General features: G+C 56.7%; 1 protein-coding gene across 8 annotated transcripts in view; it reads left to right on the forward strand.

Annotated features, from left to right (window-relative positions):
- The first annotated feature begins 12,384 nt into the window (after positions 1–12,384).
- Positions 12,385–20,322, forward strand: part of SYT7 (synaptotagmin 7) — a 61,762-nt gene continuing 53,824 nt past the window's right edge. For all 8 annotated transcript variants that reach the window (XM_041773601.1, XM_041773606.1, XM_041773603.1 and 5 more), the window contains exon 1: positions 12,385–12,607. In XM_041773601.1, the coding sequence (XP_041629535.1) occupies positions 12,577–12,607 (31 nt within the window). In that variant the 5' untranslated portion in view covers positions 12,385–12,576. The remainder of the gene's footprint in view (positions 12,608–20,322) is intronic.

A 20,322-nucleotide genomic window follows, 5' to 3' on the forward strand; every position in this document is an offset into this window, starting at 1 on the left:
GGCGGGGAGGAAGAGGTGCCAACTTCCAGCCTACTCTCCCTCCTTGCACTGGGGGGCCATGCTGAGAGGCCTGGCCCTGGGCTGAGTTAGGGACTGTCCTGGGGAGCACTGTGGGTCTGTCCCCACCTGGCCGCTGCCCATCCGAGAGCAGTGTCAGGGTCCCCAGCTACAGGGTGGAATCTAAGCACCGGGGCTGGGAGGACAGCGTCTGTTGTTAGCCCTCTTCAGCCCACTCCTCCACGGGCCCTGAGCAAACTCCTCTCCCTCCATCCACGCTGTCACGCTTCATTTCCTGAGCCCTCATCCATGCCAGGCAACAGGTACAACACAGCAGCAGCAAAGAGGGCACACTCCCACCCTTGTCCTGAGTTCACAGATGAGGAAACTGAGGCACAGAGACATTAAAATACTTGCCCAAGGTTCCCCAGCAAGTGAGTCACGGCCATTTCAAATGCTACCTGCCTGCCTGCCTGCCTGGTAACAGGAATGCTGAGGGAAAGAAGAGGCCCTCTCTTGGGACAAACAGAGCAATGAGCACCCAGAGTCCAGCAGTGGGGGAGACTAGGGAGCTGGATAGGTGGGCAGCTGATGCAGCCCTGGGCCGGGGCAGGAGGGTGCATTGCTGCAGACCCCTTCATACCGGCTGCCCCGTTTGTGGGTGACTACTTCTCATGATCTCACCGCCCCCCTCGCTTCCCCCACCCTCACTCTCAGCTGTTGACCTTGTTTCCCACACTCCCCGAACACAATCCAGTCTTTCAGTGCTTCTGGATTCGCAGACACATCCACCCCCAGCAGGATCGCACCCACACGCTCTGCCTCCCTTGTCCTTTGAGGCATGATGGCCCACGCTCCCACCTCCACCGGTGCCAGAGCCCAGCCCTCTGCTCTGCTCAAGGACACCGCTCCAGCAGGTCTCTGGGTGGTGCTCCCCACCCCCACCTCTAAGCATCAGTTTTGCCCTCCACCCAAGGCTCTCTACCAGCTCACTGCTCTTCCTCCCGTTTCTCTCAAACTTATCATGATCCCACCTCCCCTGCTGCTTCCACTCAGTCCCTGTTCCCCTCTGCAGGGATGCTCATCCCTCCTCTCCTGTTCCACCGATACCACTCTAATCTGGTTTTCACCCCCTCCTCCCACTCCATCCCAGGTGCCCATCAAGATCTCCAGTGACCTCCACGTCTGGCCACCACTGGACCTCCCCACCACATGTAACAGTTTGGTGCGCCCACCCCCTGAACAACTCTTTCCGATTGGCTTCCAGGCTTGTTGCTGTGCTCAGCTGGCTCCTAAAACCTGTCTGTGTGTTCCTTCTTGGTCTCCTCTGCTGGTTTCTTCCCTTCTCCCAGCCCCCAACCCGGTCCTGGTTTCTGTCTGGATTCCCTCCCTGGCCATCTCTGGTCTTGCTGCTTGAAGCACCAGTTGCATGCCTCTGAAGGCTAAACCCATACCTCTAGCCTGGACCTCAAACACCCAACTGTGGCTTCGGCACCTCCTCCCTGGAACAGACAGCTCCAATCCAATGACTGGTGTGAACCTGAGCTCCTCCTCTCCTGTGCACAACTCAATTGCTAGAACCATCCATTCTCCATGGGCTACCCATCTCCCTGGTGGGGGGTGGGGGGTGAGAATTGGTTCTTGGGGGATAAAAACTCTTAGATATTGCAATGATTGGTGATTCTCCAAAGGGCCAGACTCCGTGAACATATATTTATTATAGTATTATAATATCATAACTTAAATTCTCATATTAAAATTGCATAGGTGATGACTGGAGATAAAGGTCTAAGAAGGCTCTTTCTGGGTGGGGAATAATGAAGACAGAAACAGCGCTGCTCAAATGCCAGCTGCCCATCTTGGCTGATGGCAATTGTATCCTTCCATTTCTCTGGCTCAAACCTTGGAAGTAACATTGCCTCCTCCCCTTTTCTCATGACCTATAAACAATCCATCAAGAAATCCTGTTGGTTCTGCTTTCAAAATAGATCCAGAATCCACCACTCCCCACCACCAGCATTATCTGAGCTGCCATGGCGTCTTGTGTCAATCACTGCAACAGCCTCCTAACTGGTCTCCCTGCCCCGGCTCCCTCAACACACAGCCAGCACTATCCTTTGACAGCTTGTGTCCCTCCACCTCACAAGACACTCCAGAAGCTCCCATCTCCCACAGTTACTACAGCGAACCCACCCTCCCCATTCCCCCTTTGTCTCCAGACCTCCTCTCCTATTCCTTTCTGCCTTGGTCACTCTGCTCCAGTCCCACAAGCATCCGGGCTGTTCTTCAAACACTCTAAGCACAATTGCACCCCAGGGCCTTTGCACTGGCTAGTCCCTATTCTTGGTATACTGCTACCCAGATAGCCACAGGGCTAAATCCCTCACCTGCTTCAAGTCTTTGCCCAGATGTCACCTCCTCAATCTGTCTCTAGCATTTGTTTTCCTACCACACTCATCATCCCCTAACATACTAGGACATTTACTTATCATTGCCTCTTTCCCCATGCTAGATGCCAGCTCCCCGATGGGATCTTTGTTTTGGTCACTGCTATAGACCCAGCATGGGGACAGTGCCTGGCACACAGTAGGTGTGTGGCCACCCACCCCAGTCAGGTTTCTGACTTTTCCACACCAGATTCCACCACCTCTCCCTACTTTGTACTTGCCCTTCCCTCTCACTGAAATGTGCCCCCAACATCCTTTCCCCCAGCTCTTTCTCACCCCCAGAACCCTCTCAAAGATTGTTTCTCCTCTCTGGGTAGGTCAAGAAGGCCCTGCCTGCCAGACAGGAAGAGAGTTTTTCCTTAGGAGTAGTGAGGACCCACAAAGGACCTTGAGCTGGAGAACAACATGGTGGCACTTGTGCTTTGATGTGCACAGGACAGTGGGTGGGAGGGGGCCCAGGGAGGAAGCTGGTGAGACACAAGAGGACTTGGGCAGGGGTGTTGAGACAGATAGCCAACAGTGGAAAGGCCACACCTTGTCCCCAATCACGTGTGCAGGGTAAGGAGAAGAGGAGAGGCAGGGACATGGCCAAGGGGTCTGATTTGTGAGAAGGGGTGCAGGCACATGCTAGTCAGGCGCAGTGAATGAGTGGGGAACACACAGCCGAGGGGGTAAAGGTTTTTGGCAGAAGCTTCTCTCTCCCCTACTACAGCCTCCATCCCCACTCACTGGGGGCATTTGGTACCCCAACAGTTCTGACCATAAGGGAGAAGCCCATGGGGCTTTGGAGAAAGATAGGTGCTCCCCAGGGGAAGCCAGACCCCAGACCTGAATGGAGGGGAGGGGCCCACAAGGGGGGGTTTTCAGAATGCAGGCCTGCAGCCTCTACCCCAAAATTTACAGGGGAGCTTCCAGCTGAAAAGTCCACCCTTGTCTCACTCTCCGCATGCCCTTGTTTGACCGGAAAGATAAACAAGACAGGGAGTGAAATCATCTGGGCTCCTGTGCTCAGCCCAGGGTGTGTTTGGCAGGAGAAGACAGAAAGCGTCTCCTGGGCAGGCACAGCTATCCCACAGAGCAACTCCCTGGAGGAGCCAGAGACATTCAGGACTACCTCATCCCACATCTTCAGATCGCAGATGGGGAAACTGAGGCCCAGAGAGCATCAAGTTGTCATGGGGTACACCTGATTTTCTGAGGGGGAAATAGACTTACTGGAAAGCAGAACTTACCGGTCTCATGGGAATAGACTAATAATTCCAGTGATCTCTCTCTCTCTCTCTCTCTCTCTCTCTCTCTCTCTCTCTCCTTTCTTCCCAAAAGTTCAGAGCACTGCACACTCATGATCTCATTCATCCACAAGCTGCCTCTCTAGGGTGGGTGGCAGGGCCACTTTGTGAAGATGTTGTGACAATGCTCTGTCATTGCCTTCCCCTCATAACCTTTACTTCAGCCTCTATTATACCCCCTTCTCCCCACCTAATTTATTTCAACAAAGATTTAAGAGGCTCCTAATTGGTGCAAGTACTGGGCATTTGGGAAGCTTCTGGATTTCCCCAGGGCCAAAGTCATTATTCCATCTACTATGGTTTCACAGCACGCTGTTCAGATCCACATCTTTACACAGATCATATTGTTTCTATGTATTTGCAATCCTGGAGGGCAGGGTTTGGTCTTATTCCAGCTTGCATTAACCCTTAGTACATAGGTTAGGGCCTCGCATTCTGGAGCCTGGAGAAATGCTTTCCCAGGGCAAAGTTATCCCTGAATGTGCCCTGAGTATCCCTCCATTAGTGTCCTTGTCCCATTGTATGCCAATTATCCAGAGGAGGAGCCCAGAGCAGAGATCCTGTATTTGCAGTACCTAGTACACAGTAGCTACTCAGTGTTTGCTAAATGGATCAATTTTTTATTTAATTTTTTAAAAGATTTTATTTATTTATCCATGAAAGAGAGAGAGAGAGAGAGAGAGAGAGATTGGCAGAGACACAGGCAGAGGGAGAAGCAGGCTCCATGCAGGGAGCCCGACGTGGGACTCGATCCTGGGTCTCCAGGATCAGGCCCTGGGCTGAAGGCAGCGCTAAACCGCTGAGCCACCCGGGCTGCCCTGGATCAATTTTTTAAAAAAATGAGCAAAGAGGAGAATAGTAATGGGCCAGCATTGCCTTTAAAGGAGCTCCCAACCCATTGCATAGATGGGAGAGGTGGACAGAGGTCAGGATTGGAGAGATGTACAAATACTACTAAAGTGGATAATTCCATGAGTGGTGAGACTACAGAAGAGGAAAGTTCAAACTCACCTGGGAGAATCAGGGATGGCTCCTTGGAAGAAGTGGCATTTGAGATGGAGCTTTGAAGGGTGAAAACATATAGCAGAAATTCAGGAACACTTTTTAACTGAAGGCAGGGCATTGGGCAGGGCAAGGAGGGCAGGGTTCACATACTGGGGACGACTCTGTTTCAAGCAAGGTTTCCTGTGCCTGACTCCATAGGCTGTGAGGAGGCAATCAAAGGCTTTGGGCTGGGGGTGCTGGCCAGAGAGCTGGGGAGCAGCATGAGGGAGCAAGGGGAGGGCACTGGGTTGGAATAGACAAGAGAGGTGGCCCCGGTGGAGGTGTGGAGGCAGAGGGCTGGGAGTGTCTGACCGAGGGAGGCTGCTGCCAAGGTTACAATGTAGGTGTGAGAAGATCCCCATAGAAAGGGTCTGAAGGATCCAAAACTCACCCAATGTGTGGGAAGAGCAGTAGGAGGCTTTGGGGACCTGATCTGGAGCTTGGGAGAGGGCTATAGCCTTAACAGGCATGGTGTGGCCCCAGGGAGGAGTTGTTTTAAGACAGATGATGAATTTACTCCACTGTGGGGTGGGGGCTTCACCAAAGTGGATGCCAGCCTGGGATGGAGGTCAGGGCCCCAGAGACATAGTTGGGAGTTAGGCTGAAGCAGTGGGAACACATGAGCTCACATAGGAGAGAGTGTGGGGTGAGAAAGAAGATGACAGCTGAGGACAAAGCCTTGGGGGATACCCACAGTTGGGGGCAGGAAGTGATAGGATCCAGGAGGAAATGGAGCAGGCAGAGAATCAGGAGAAGGGGTGGTCCCACTCTTTCCTAGGGCTGCCCCACCTGTTCCCCCCTTATCTTCCATGAGCTGGGCCAAACTGGGCTGAAGACAGAAGCTGCCCCACCCCTCACCCCCCAGCCTCCAGAAAGTTCCAAGGTGAAAGAAAGCAAAGCCTAGTGGTTGAAGGCTTAGACTCTAGAATGGATCAGAGCTGGGTGGGACTCCTGGCAGCCCCCATCCCTCATCCCTCTTTATTTTGTGATCTCAGGCAAGCCATACTCCCTCTGATCCTCATCCTCTTCATCTTTGGGAGGGGATCACAACCAGACTTCCTCACTGGCCTGTTCCTCACTTGGTCTTGTCAAGCCTCAGAGTTCAATAAATGATGGCTGCTGCTCTGATAATGACTACAAGGCCAGGATTGGATTCTGGTGCTTGGTCTGACCGGCCCAAGGAGCCCAGCAGCCCAAGGAGCCTTTAAGAGCAAAGAGGCCAGGTGACCTGAACCCGCCCAGCTCCAGGGAGTGCTGGGCCCCTCCTATTGTCCTCGCAGGTGCAAAGCCAGGCGTTCAGGAGTGGGGGGAGTCACAGCCCCCTCTTGCGGAGAACACTTTCACCTGCTGAGAAACGGACCACCCCCACTGCAGTCTTCAACTCCAGGTGGAGCGCCGGGTCTTCAACGTTGGCTGTCCTTCCCGGCCTGTCGCCCCCGCCTAGATGGCGGGTGCACCGGCCCCTCCTCGGGGCTGCAGCCGACAGGTCCTCTCCCGCACACGGTAATTCACCAGCTCCTGAGGGCTCCGGCACCCCCTCCGCGCACGCGCATGTCCGCCTGCCCCTCGCTCCAGCCCCGCGGAGACTCCGGGCGCTATGAGTGGGTCCGTCCTAGTTGGCGAGAAGGCCCGCGGGCCTCGCCGGGGGCAACTCGTCGCCGTCGCCGTCGCTGGGCAGCGGCTGCCCAGTCCTGTGCTCGTCCCCGCGCCCCGCCGCTGATGCTGCAGCTGTCTGCGCGGCCCTGCAGGAGCAGTGCGGGGGTGGGGGTGGGGCTTGCAGAGCGCCCGTGAAGGGCTTGAGTCAGTGGGTGCCGACTCCTGTCCCTCGTACACCGTACACCGAGGCCTGTACCCGGCCTCAGTTTCCCTTTCTCAGCCTCAGGCTAAGAGATTGCATTTACTGGACCCTGGAAACAGCTTAATGTATCCGGTGGGCCGCATGCCTGTCTGTGCAGCCTAGGTTGGTAGGGAAGAAGAGACGTGTTTCCCCACGGTCTGAGGGGGTCTGAGGGATCCTTACCCGAACCCCATCTTACCCAGACGGTGGGCGGGGGGGGGGGGGGGCTGCTCCCTGGGAGGAGCCAGATTTTACTGAAGCAGCCGATCTAGCAGCTGGCCCTAGGTCTGGGGTCTTACGGTTTCAGGCGGAATCCATCCAGCGCTGGGAGGCCCCTATTAACTAGGCCACCGCTGGCGGTGGGCGGTGGCGGCTGGAGCTGACCGGCTTGGGTCTCTGAGGGAGGTGGCCACAAGGGCCAGGGCTTTGAACAAACCACAGAAGGCTTCTGCAATATCAAAAGAGCTCTTAGTCACTAATATATGAGGGGAGGGGGGCCATTGGTGAAAGAGCTTCTGCTGGTTCCCATCAGCAAAGGATCAAAAAGCATTTGGTCAAAGAACCTTTAAATACCTTGAAAGGCAGGTGAAGCTTTTTCGCCTCCAAGAGGTCTGAGCTGTTGGCAAGCTGGCTCCAGCCACAGCAAGCACTGGGGGAGGGGACTGCTGAGCCGGGAGGGAAAAATGGTAGGGATAGATTCCTAGCCCACCCCTACCAAGAATGACTGTGCAGAGGTGAGTAGGGCAGAGAGCCAGGCACAGACTGTCAGAGTTGTAGGCCTCTTGGAACTGGGGATTTTAATCTGAAACCTATAGGACCCCCTCCCACCCAATTATGGGCAAAATATTGTGTCTGTATTTGAATATGCATGTTTCTAGGGAGAAGAAGTCCACAGGGTTCGTTAGATTCCTGAAGGAGTCCAAGGCGGAATTGAGATTAAAAACCAACATCCTTGCAGTACAGATTGGCAAACTGGGCTCAGAAGGATTGAGTGATTCCAAGTCACTCAGCTTATAATTGGCAAGCCAAAGTGCTTCCATGGGGCATCCTGGTGATAAGGGCATCTCGCTGGCTCCCAGGGTTCTCAACCTATATCAAGGCCCAGAGTTGCCCAAGACTGAGAGATAGGTGGTATCTCAAAACAGAGGCCTAAGGCCAAGATTCTGACTGAGGCTGGGGCTATCCCACACAGCAGATGGCAAGAAGAAGGGGCACCGGCTTTCATCTTTCGGAATTTGAGGGGCTAAGCCAAGCACAGGGGGGAAGTGTGGGTGGCAGGGTGACTATGGAGAGAGACTTAGGGACAGAATCAGGAGGGAGAGAAGGCTTCAGGGAGAAAGGATGTGGGTGGGGTGGGGAGTGCAGAAGGGGTTTCTGACCCTGCAACATGACCTAAGGATGTAGAATGGGGACACAGCGCTATGGAAGGTCAGCTTGGGGCAGAGTCCTTGGTGGCCAGGAGGTTTCAGGTGTCCTGGTGCAAGGGAGCCATGAAAGACACCCAGCCCTTGCCTTGCTATCTCCCCAGTATATTCTCCATCCCCACATGGTGTAATTACACCCCTATTTTATGGATGAGAAAACTGAGTCCCAGAGATGTTAAATAACTGGCTAAAGACAAACAGCTAGATGTTGCAGAGGCAAGGCCATAGTTTAAGTCTAGGATTCTTCCCTGGATACTAGATGCCTCTTTAGTATCCGCTCTCCAGAGTGGCGTCCAGCAGAAGTGTGACAGGTGTGCCGAGGCCTTGGGTAAGCCTCTGAGATTCAGCGATCACTGGGTTTGGGGAGAAGAGGCAAGCATTGGGATGAAGTGGGCATAGGAATGGCCGGAGCTGCCTTCTAGGACTTTTTTGTTGTGTCCTTCCCGGGGAGATGATATCTGATCATCTTATGCTTCTACCTTCTCCAGACTCTTGCCCTCTGCAGAGGAGGAAGGGGAGGACTAGCTGCAGGGACAGGGTGGCAGAGCATATTCTTGCTGCTGGTCTGGCACATCGGCGGGCTCTGCTGTTGCCCTTCAAAGCTGCCTTCTGACTGGTCTCAACCTGTCCCTCCTGGATCAATCAAATGCTCAGCGCTGAGCCTCTTGCCACATGGATGGTGATAAGGAGAGAGGTGTGTTTGTTCTGTCATATGAGCTGCACAAACAGCTTCCTCAGTGTTTTTATTAATAATTCAGCCTATGGCCAAGGGGGTAGGGTCCCAGGGGGACAGGAGCTGTGGGCAGACAGCAGCATCAGAGACCATGCCAGGTAGGGGCCGGAAGGGAACCCAGGAGCCTTGCCTCCAACCATGGCCTAGCAATGGAGCCAGGCAGCCTCAGGGGCCCTCTTTAGGATAGTGTGGGCCTGGTCTCTGCTTGGGAGGGAAAGAACGTCCCTCCCTGCTCTGTTCCTCTAGAAGCCAACCCAGAACATCTGGGCCCTGATGACCACACCAAATCGGAAATAGGCCTGAGGGACCCACAGTACTCAGTGGGGCATTCCTTGGGGAATCAGGTGCTGCCAGCATTTCCTGCCACGTCATGGAACCCAGGACAAAGAAGCTAGCAGTGTCACAGAATGAGAAGGCTTTCTCTGGGCCCCCCTCTACCAGGCCTGGGAAGGAGAGAGGCAGAACACCAAAGGCCCAGGCCCCTCACCTTAGAGGCAAGACGAGTGATTCACACTGATTTCTTTTCTCAGAAGACACTTCGGCACTTCATTTCCTGCCTTCTCCAAGTGCCCAGAAGACAGGGACTCACAGTTGGCTTGGCTCTTATTGATGCCGCAGTAGGAGAGAGTAGTCTTCAAATGCAGCAGAATGTTTTGAGGTCGGACATCTGGAAGAACTTCTTTGAGAGGCAAAACATGATTATGAGGTGTAGGTTCGATATCCATCAGGAATGTTTTATGTTCCAAGTGTCATTTGAAGTGCCTTCCTTGTATCATCTCGTTTAATGTTTATAATAGTCAAATAGGTGGTATTTTTGTCTCCATGGTATGGATGAGGACTGAAGCCCAGTGGGTGTCAAGTAGTCTGCCTAAGGTCACCCAGCTATGAATGGCAGGGCCATGTAAATCTGTATTCTTTTCTCTTACCAGGGATTCTGCATCCCCTAGACAAAGTGAATGAGGCCCAGAGAAAGGGTGTCTTCAGAGCTTTTCCTGTGTCAATAATGCAGGCAGGGGGATCCCTGGGTGGCGCAGCGGTTTGGCGCCTGCCTTTGGCCCAGGGCGCGATCCTGGAGACCCGGGATCGAATCCCAGGTTGGGCTCCCGGTGCACGGAGCCTGCTTCTCCCTCTGCCTGTGTCTCTGCCTCTCTCTCTCTCTCTCTCTCTGTGACTATCATAAATAAATAAAAATTAAAAAAAAAATGCAGGCAGGAAGTAAAACCCAGAGATTCCCGATGCTCCAGAGCCTCAATCACCACAGTGACATCTCATGGGATTTATCTCGTGCATTTTCTTGTGTATTTGAGGGACTGTCCATCTCTGAAGTTCTGGAACAATGGCTGACTACTGCCTCCTGGGAGTGAATGAGATTGGGATTTTTATGTTTGATAGGAACAGCCTGTAAACTCTCAGATTAGGGCAAGCACTGGGTCTGCTCATGAATCTCATGGTGGTTGGCAAAAGGCTGGAGCCAGGACCAAGGTTCTCCCCCTGGTTCTCTTCCCAGCTCCCTGTCTACTAGCTCTGGGGCACTGAGCTCCCTGGCCAGTTCTTTCCCCCTATAGAGGTCTTATCTTCATCCTCTGTCACAGAGCGGTGGCCTCTCAAAGGTCCTCTCCCCACCAACTGTGAGAAGCTCTAAGATCCTAAACGCTTATAAAGATCTGTTGGGTTCAGTGATGAATCCCGCTCAGGTTGATAGATGGGAAGGTTCCTCAGCAGGGAACCTTCCTATGTGGAGCCCATTGACAACATGAGGTAGGGATGGGAAGGGGTGGGCTGTTTGGTCTTTACTAGCTAGGGTGCTAAAAGCGGCTGGGGGTGGGGGCAGGAACAAGTCTAGACTGGAGACCCTTGAGTCCCAGCCTTTTGCCTTAGCTGCCTGGGGTTTGCCAAAGAGGGGTGAGCATGGCTGCAGCGTATATGAAACATGATGGCCCTTGACCAAGGGATGAGGGCTGAGATTTCTGGCCAGGGACTAATTATGGGCTAGAATCTATGGCTGCCTTTTGTTTTCTTCCCTTTTTAATTAGAACATTAAATCCAAGGAAATCTGTTCTCCACCGGAACACTCTTCATGGAGGTTTCCTTAGGGGAATTTTCTTATCTGTTTCTCAACCAAAAAGCTGTGGGTGGAGGTGAATGTGTGCCTGTGCCCGAGCATGTGTGTGTGTGTGTGTGTGTGTAATAGGCTCCTTGCAAGTTCAAGGGTATGGGCTGTGTGCATGTGTGAGTGAGTATTGGGGGAAACTTGAGACAGACTTGTCGCTGTGGGTGCTGGCTGCCTACCCTGTTATGGGGAAAGTGAAGGTGTGGTTGGGTGTGAGCTGTGCAGTATAAAGTCAGTTAAGTTCATTTCTCTGGGTGGGATTAGGAATCCTTGATTTTGGAAACCTTGGCTCACCTTCCAACTTCAGTGACAGGGAGGGCAGGATGCTGCAGCAGGACCAAGGGCTCTACCCTCCTGCCTACCCCCTTCAGGTTAGGGTAGAGGTGGGCCCCTTACCTCACAGTGCTTCAGGGTGAGTATCTCTTGGGTTTGTGTGCCAGTGTATGTGTGTGTAAGGGGAGGTGGTGGTGTAGTTGATTCGGTGTGTAGGTGTGTGCTGGGATGTCTCTGCACCGGAAATCACCAGTAGTTCATTCAGTTTCAGGCCTTGAAAATCTGGGGGAAAGGGTCCCTTCTTTTCCCTGCTCCAGAACCAAACACTTCCAGTTCTAGGGTCCACCTGTTTTGGGCTGTGCGGGACTGACAGAGGGGCTTAGAGAACCAAGAGAGCCCCAGGGTTGGAAGAGGGAGGGATTTCTTCCTTACCCACTCAAGTGCCAGGAAAGGGAAGGGGGGAGCGAAGTGGAGGAGCCGTGCGGAAGAGAAATGAACAGAGGCCAAAAGGTCTGTTTCCTTTTCTGAGGCTGGGTAAAGTGGGGAGGGTCACTAGGCCCCGTCCCCCACGGAGAGGGGCGATCCCGGTCTTTTCTGCTACAGCTGTGTTCAAATTCGGGAAACCGCGAAAGTGGCGGACCCAGGCTCAGCGCTGGCAAAAACTCCACTCCTGGTTTTTGCACACACCAGCCCCACTTCCTGGGGCCGCCGCTGGGTCGAGTCCCGAGCTGACGCCCTCGAGTCGCCACCAACCGCAAAACCCGGAGTGGTTTTTCGCGCCTTTTGGAATGGAGTCAAAGGGCGCTTGGCAGGAGGTGGCCGGCCCCCGCCCCGCCCGGTGCGACGCCACTGCCTTCAGGGCGCCGCGGCCGCGCTGGTCGCGCAGCGCAGCGGGACCCGCAGCTCGCAGGGCCCACCGAGGACTCCGTGCCCTCCCCGCTGGGGCTGCGGGCGGGGCGCGCGGGGCGGGCGGCTGGTGCGCTCGGGGCGGCTCGGGGCGGCGGCGGGCGCAGGCTGCAGTGCGGCGCGCGGCCGGCAGCTGGCAGCAGCGGGCGCAGGCGGCGGCGGCGGCGCCCCGGGCGCGCTCACACACGCGCTCACACACACACACACTCGCACGGCCTCGTACACACACACACGCTCCGGCGCGCACAGGCGGCGCGCAGGCCGGAGGGAGGAGGCTCGGCCCGGCCCGGCTCGGCTCGGCTCGGCTCCGCGCGGCGGCGGCGGCGGGCGGGCGGGAGGGCTGGCGGGCGGCCCCGCTCCCCGCTCCCCGGCTCGGCTCGGCCCGGCCCCGCGCGGCCCCCGCCCTCGGCCCCGCCCCCGGGGGTCGCCCAGCCCCATGCCCTGCAGCGGCGGCGGAGTAGCGCGCGGCCGCGGGCGGCTCTGAGGGGCCCGGAGCGAGCCGGCGACGGGGGGACCATGTACCGGGACCCGGAGGCGGCCGGCCCAGGTAAGCGCGGCCCCGCGCGGGTGGGGCGCCCCGCACCGGCAGGCAGGACAGCGGCAGCGCCAGGCGCCCTCCCGGAGCCCCAGCCCGGGCTGCCGTCCGCCGGCGCTGCCCGGCTTCCCCACCGCCGGGCACCCCCGCCCCCCCGGCCCGGCCCGGCCCGGCCCCGGCCCCCGCAGTCCGGGTGCTGCCAGGCTTCGTGCCGGGCGCCGGCTTCGCAGTGTCCCCACAAGGACCTCCCCCTCCCCCCGCGGCCCAAGGACAGCGTGTGTGGCGGAGCGAGGAGCCACTGCCCCGCGGGAACCCCGGCACCAGTGCCCCTGGGTGCCAACGCTGGGGACCCGAGGGCAAGGGTCCCAGGCGGCGCTGGGCCGAGGCTCTGGCACCGGAGAGCAGAACGACTCCGGCGGTGCCAGCTGTGAATGGAGAGGGTGCTAGAGGGCCAGCGGGAATCTGGTGCAGCAGCAGGGGAGGGGGCTCCGGAGGAGGAGGCCGAGGACCGCAGGAGCCTCGAGGAGGGGAACGAGTGCCCGAGGGAAAGGCGGCAGAGACCGGTGAGCGTGCGGGTGCCAGGGGATGTGCTCCCACGTTTGGGGAGGGGGAAAGCAAAGATCCCCAAACTCACTCCAGTCCTGTCGGGGGAGGGGAGGAGGGGCCGCCCCTTCGCATCTCTCCCGAGGGAGCTGGGGAGTGGCTCAGGATCCCATGTCTGCTTGCCGTTCTCCAAGCCAAGCCCAAAAATCTTTCCTTCCTCGGGAAATTGCTCTGCCATTTCCTCCTTGGCTCCTGACGCCTCCTCACAGTGCCCACCTGTAGGCAGGTCCCCTGCAGCTCTTGCCCAGGCTATCTCAGCTCCCACCTGGGGTGCCCCAACCCAGACCCATCACCCCCCCCCCCCCAGTCTGCCAATTCTGTCAGCAGGGTCTCTGCTTCTGGGTTTCTCTGTGATGCAAAAAGCGAGACACCTCAGCCTGAGGACTTGCCCCCACATGAAGAGCCTGCAGGCTTACCGCTTGCTGACCTCCGAGGGCTGAGGGTGCTGGGGGAAGGGACAGCTCTAAGGCCCTCTGCAAAAGGGGCCTTGATCCCCAAGGATTTCTTTAAATAGTTTTTTTTTTTAAGATTTTATTTATTCATAGAGACAGAGAGAGAGGCAGAGACACAGGCAGACGGAGAAGCAGGCATCATACAGAGAGCCTGATGTGGGACTCGATCCAGGGTCTCCAGGATCACGCCCTGGGCTGCAGGCAGCGCTAAACCACTGAGCCACCGGGGCTGCCCTAGATCCCCAAGGATTTTGAGGGCGGTCCAGTGGACACCAGCTTTGTCCACTCTTGTCCCAGCCCCACATTTGTTTTCCCTCTAGGGGCAGCCTCAGCCCATCTCTGCCTTCTAAGGAGTTGGGCCCTCACCCCCATCAAATCACTGCAGCCTACTGAGGCCAACTAGGAGGACTTACTGGGTGCTAGGCATTGCACCCACTCAGTGCTTGGGGAGAAGGGTGAGAGAAACTCAGTCTCCAGCTCTGGAACTTCATGCCCATCTATGAACGTCCTCTAGGTGGTGGATGAAGGGACATTGCCTTTGGAGACCCCTTGCTTCATCTGTCTGAACCCGGATCACCGACCCTAGCATCCTCCTGCAAAAGGCTGCCAGCTTCTAGTACTCAGACTGAGGGCAGAGGCAGGCGTTCTCTGGCTTAGATCACCTTCTCAGAAACCAGTAGCTTAGTTCAGAGGCTAGCTCTAGGGTACGAGGTTGGAAGGGGAGATGCAGTGAGGACACTCCCATTTCCCCTGCCCTACCAGGCTAGCAGCCTCCCCTTTCTTGTTAGCCCAGTGGCCTGGGTCCATGCCCTCATCCTCTCCCTCCCTCTTTCCTTCCATTCCTGGGCGCCATGACATCATTGCTCCTCTGAGCACCTCTGCCCTCTCCATGGAGGCCAGCTTGACATGCTTGGCATCCTCTGGGCAAAGGGCCTGCAACCGAGCATTGCCCCTGGCATACTGGCAGCCCCCCAGGGTGTCTCTGTCTTCCCCTTCTCAAACAAGCCTCCCTCTGGGATGGAGACCTGTCCTGCCCCATTTCAGGGCCCAGGAATGCTAGGGGCTGGGGGCAGGGGCTGGGAGTGCTGGGGACAGGTTGGGCCTGAAGTTCACTTCTCTCTGGTGTGGCCACTGGACTGGATGGGGTCAGAGTCTGCCTCTGATCCTGGTCCCTTGGGGCTCTCTGAGGGGCCAGAGTCATCAGTCTGGCCTCAGAACCCCCTCACCCCACTCCTGCATCCCTGCCTACCTCCTAGAATCCCTACAGCTCCAGGCCAGACGACCGATGTATTACTCCCAGCCCCAGCTCACCTCAGGCTCCCCAGAGTCCTCTCCCCCAGGCAGGCCTTTGTGTCCCCCATTTCTGTCCTCCACCTCCCCTTTGGCTGGCACCTGGCAGGAGTGAGATATGCAAATTAATTCCTGTGTGATTCTGGTCCTCAAGGGGCCAGTACCTTGTTTGTCTGGATCCCCTCATCCCACTCACAGGAACACCTGTGGCCCAGTCCTTTTTCCGATTTTCTGTCCCCTGTGTTTTCTTGTTCTCCCGTGTCCCAGGGCTGGTTCCAGAGTGTCCCCGAGGTACTCCCCACCACCACCACCACCGCAGCACACTCACCCTGATCTCTACAGGGTTCAGCCGGCTGCTAAGACCCTGTTCAGAGTTCCCTACCCACTTGGGCCCACAGCCACAGGCACTTCTGGGATCTAGCTCAGCTGAAGCAAGGGACTGTAGGAAAAAAGCCAGAGCCCAGTGAAGAACAAAGACCAGCCCCCCCTCCCCCACACCCATTGGCTTTGCTCCAAACTCTGTCCGGACTCCCCCAGCCCTGCCTGTGCCTGCAACTTCCTCACTGTCCCCTCCCTGAGGCAGAGAGCTCTCTCCCTGCCGTCAGCCTTCATCCTGTGTTCATCCTGAAGCTGGCTTTGCCTAGCTTCCCTGTGTCCCTCAGACCCAGGCTCTAGACCAGGCAGGGCCTCAGCGGGCCTGCAGGGGTCAGCGTTGCAGTGGGCAGGCAAGTTGCAGTGGGCTGGCTAGGCGGCTTCAGGAAAGGAGGGAAGGAGGAGAGGTGACCTTGTAGTGAGTGAGTGAGCAAGGCCAGAGAGGGAAAGTCTGGGCCAGTGCAGCAGTGCTGGGAGAGAGGTCAGATCCTGAGGCTGCCTGCCCTGCTCCCAGTCCTCCGTGAGCTTGTCCTTTGGGGTAACAGTGTTTGAAGCCTTGTATGTCCCACCTGTTAGTGGGATCTGTCCTCTACAGCAACTCTGCCAAAAAGGTCATTCTCGGGGAGCATAGGGAACACACTGCATGGGGTGGGGGGCCTTGGCCCAGTGGGTCTCCTTCCTCGGGGAAGAAAGATCCATGAGATTGTCCAGGCCAACCTTCCACTCCCTGGGCACAAGTTAAAGACAGAAGTCATTGGGTGATGTGTAGGGCAGGAGTCCGGGGTACTGCTGAAAGGGCCACTAGGATTAGGGATGAAGGCTGGGGAGTGGGAAGGCCCAAAGAGGCCTGACTCTGTCTGACCCTTTCACTGTCAAACTCTTCCCCCACGCCCATCTACCCCTCCACCCCCCCACCCCCCACCTACCCCACCTGCACAGTCATAGACCTTTCTGGGTTGCATCTCCGGCTTGGGTCCCCATCTAGAGCTGAAAAGCTAATGATCTCCCAATAGGCCACAGCCGGAACGGGGGTGCCTGGGGCTGGGCAGATCTGAAACGCTGGGTGAAAGGGATGGCTTTGGTGGGCTTGGGACAAAGTAGCTAGTGCCTCCAAGCTGTGTGTCACTGTGGAGACAGGACCCTCCTAAGCCTTGGGTCATGCTGTTTGGTGGCCTGGTGGGAACAGCTTGACCGAAAGGCTGGGTGCTCAAGAACTGGGGGACCATGGGGAGGGAGGTAGCCTCGAAGCCCCTCCTAGTGGGGGAAGAGAGGCTAGAGCAGGTTGGATTGGGTTGGGAACATGAAGGCCAGCAGGTGACAGGTGAGGGACAGCTGGAAGGCAGGGGAATAAGTGGGTGTGAGGGCCTGGGCAGCTGGGCCCTGCCCCTGGCTGACCCCAAGCTCAGGCTCAAGGGAGCTCAGGCTCAAGGAAGGCAACAGGGCGTACCAGCCAAGGGCCATCCCCTCTCACCCCTAACAACCCAGCCGGAGCAGGAGGCCTTGAGGGAAAGGCAGGGGAGGAGTGGGTGGTTCCTTCCCTCTGGCACCCTACCTTTCCTCCCCCCCACTCCCCACCCACCCTCTATTTTCTGAGGGATTTTGAATCCTTATTGAATCTGATGGACTGTTTTCAATAACTGCCTCTGCCAGGGGAGTGAGGCTGTGAAATGGCAGAGAGAAGAGCAGTGAGGAGGGCCTGGGGGGCGCGGGAGGCCTAGTCCTGAGCCAGGAAGGGACTCTTGGCCAGAAGGGGTGTTGCTTGGACAGTCTCCTCGGACAGGCACCCCTGCATCCTGGGTGAGCCAGGGCAGCATTGTGGGAAGGCAGCTCTCTGCTCCATGGGCAGTGCCTGGCAGGTGGCACATGAGGCTGGTAAGGTCAGCTCTCTCCATCGTGGCGGTCACTGGTCTGGCAGGTGCCAGAGGCAGCCTGGGCCAGGCCCAGCCCGGTACCCACCTGCCTTGCAAGGGAACCCCAGCCCCATGGTGCCAGGAGGATTGTGCCAGTACTGTGGACATGGAAGTTCCTGACCTTCTAGGCAGTCAGGGCAGACTTGCTGGGCCCTGTCCAACTTGTGTCTGGAGGGCAAGGCTTTGGTCTCAGCCAACAGAATTCCCTAAGGGTTGGAATGGAGTTGGCAGACAGCATGGGACCTGTGGAAGGTGCTGGACAGTGCCCAGAGCCCACACCTGGGATTCTGGACCCAGTTGGATTGGGAGGTGGGCTGGCATGCCGGGACAGCTCTGGGGGGCTCTGGAGTCCCTTCCTGGAGGGCCCCTTGGAAGAGGTGAGTCTCCTGGAGCTGACTTGTATCACGAGCTGGAATGTTTGGGGAATTGATATATTCTCGTCATGGAGCGTGTGGGGCTGCAGTACCAGTGGAGGGGGTGGGGCTAGTGGGGAAAGCACTGTGCTTTGTGTACCTACGTGCCAGCATGAGTGCCAGCTGGACTCGGTCAGAGCCGCGCTCTGCTCACTCTTCTGAGCGCCGGGCCAGCTGTAAACAGCAGCTAATGAGTGTATTTGTAGTTAGGTGTGTCGAGGTGCATGGGGAGCTGTGACAGGAAGCCGCGGGGAGGGCGTCTCCCTTATCCTGATCCCTAGCCAGGCAAGGCCTCTGCCCTCCAGGGGCCCTGCCTGCCCCCTGCCACACCCTCCCACCTGCTGGCTGGGCTGTCTCTGAAGCTTCCATCTGCTGGGAGCAGGGAGGGCCTCAACTGGCTGCTCGGGCATGCATAGGTGTGGACGGGAGGGTGTTGGAGCTTTGGTGTGTACAGATCCGGGCATTTCCACAGCAGCATGTGGGGCTGTCAGTGTGCGTGCGTGTGTTTATGTGTGTGTACTATGTCTGATTCTGTGTGTGTGTACACACCCCTTCCCCAGAGCCCTGAGAAGAGGATGGCCCCACCCCCATATTGGCCCTGCTCCTTTGGTGCCCTTCTTGGAGTGCAGGAAGGTGGGGGCTCTCAGGTAGGCTGGGGTGGGGAAAGGGGATGACCTGTTCTGCCCATCAGAGGAGACAGGAGGGAGAAGTCTGAGCCCCAGCCCCAGGGGACACCCATAGTTGCTGCTTGCATCCAAGAAAGTGGAGAACTTGGTGCATACGGAGCCCAGCCAGCTCTCTGGTTCTAAACCCCTCAGGAGGTGGAGGGAGGTCAACCCTAGTAGGTGGGGGGGGTCCCACGGTGCTGGTTGGTGAAGTGTGTACCCTGCCCACAGCCAGGAAGGGGTGGCATGGGGTATGGGGAGCCACAAGGGGTGCCCGCATAAGGCCTTGCACGAGAGGAGCAGAGAGGAGAGCTCTGTGGCTAATGTGTCCAATTAAATTACCTCAAACCCTGCGGCGGCAGCTGCTCCCAGCGGGGCCCTGGGTACAAATTGGATCCGTCTCATTACCATGGGTGGTGTCAGCGGGGCCGGAGAGCGGTGGCCAGCTTAGCCAGCACACAGCAGGCCTTCTCCCCCTTGCTCAACCTGGGCCTGCTCCACCCCCTGGCGCATATGCTCGCTCCAGTACCCCTCAGATTTGCCAGGTCCTGCATGCCTCCTCACCGTCCTGACCCCTGCCCCTGGCAGCCTAAAGGCCCCTCAGAGCCCTCACTGTCCTTGGAATGGGGGTTTCATGCTCTATGTGGGGTCCACCCTAAGGAAGTTGCTCTCAGGTCACCCGACACACCTTCCCTCTCTTGATAATCTGAGCACAATAATAATAGCAGGTTCTTATGTGTGGAGCACTCTGTCTGTGCTAAGCATTTTATGTGCATGCAGCAGGGAGTGGCTTGCTTCCGCTAGGTCTCTGGGGTCAAAGAGCTGTCTGTCAGAACCTTGGCAGAGACCCTTGCTACTCTATCCCTGGAGCAAGTTACTCTGCTCTTCTGGCTTCAGTTTCTTTCTCTGTTAAATGGGTATGGGGATGGTTCTTATTTCCCAGGATTGCAGGATGAGGCAAGGTAAGGCGGGAAACCTCTTTAGCAGAGAGCCTAGCCCATGGTAAACACTCAACCAATGATAGCTGTCATCAGCATTATCCTGCACCAAGTGATTGATGTCTGCAATGAGGATTCTGGAAGCTCCAAGGAGGACATGCCGGCTTCAGCCCTGGTGGAGGAGGAGCTGGGGAGGGCTTCCCTGAGGCAGTGTCAGTCAGTTACCTTTGGAACAGCAAACCTGTGTTGAGTGATTGCTGTGTGGCAGGTGCTGTCCTCAACACATGACACATGTTAGCGCCTCCATCCTTAGACCACTCTGGGAAGGGGGAACATGCAATTAGAAGTCGGCTTGGGGTTCCAGCAAACATCAACAGACCCGGGAGCATGAGCTTTGAGTCCAGGGCCTTGGGATTTGAAGGAAGAATAAGAGCTTGCCATGGGACCAGCAGAGGTGAGGTGGTCAGTGTGGTGGGGGCAGCACATACATATGCAGTGGCTTGTTCAGCTGGAGTAGCAATGAGTGCTTGAGTGTCTAGAAGAGAGGTCTTGGTGGGGGGGAGCATGCAGCAGCAGGAGTTGAGGCTTGGGGAAGGTGCCTTGGGCCAGGTTAGGGAAGTCCTGGCATTTTTTTTAAAAAATATTTTATTTATTTATTCATGAGAGACACACAGAGAAAGGCAGAGGGAGAAGCAGGCTCCATGCAGGGAGCCCGATGTGGGACTCAATCCTGGGACCCTGAGATCATGTTCTAAGCTGAAGGCAGAAGCTCAACCACTGAGCCACCAGGCGACCCAGTCCTGGCATTCTGAAACAGGAAAAGTGGTTGGTTTTTGGTTTTTGTTTTTTTTTTTTTTTTTCTTAAATTAGGGCAGTGGAGAGACATGGATGACTTTTAAGCAGATCTCTATAAAGAACTTTAACTGTAGCAGTGTGGCAGCTAGGAAACCTGGAGGCAGGCAGGTATATGGAGCTGGAGTCCTAGGTTAACACATTTGTCCCCACCTTTGCCCAGGCCTGAGTCCAAGGCACCACACCAGGTGTCGGCAGCATCCAGCTAGACTGGGGCCCTACCCTTGGAAAG

This window comes from Vulpes lagopus, chromosome 11 (assembly GCF_018345385.1).
Source record: "Vulpes lagopus strain Blue_001 chromosome 11, ASM1834538v1, whole genome shotgun sequence".
Classification (NCBI taxonomy): Eukaryota; Metazoa; Chordata; class Mammalia; order Carnivora; family Canidae; genus Vulpes; species Vulpes lagopus.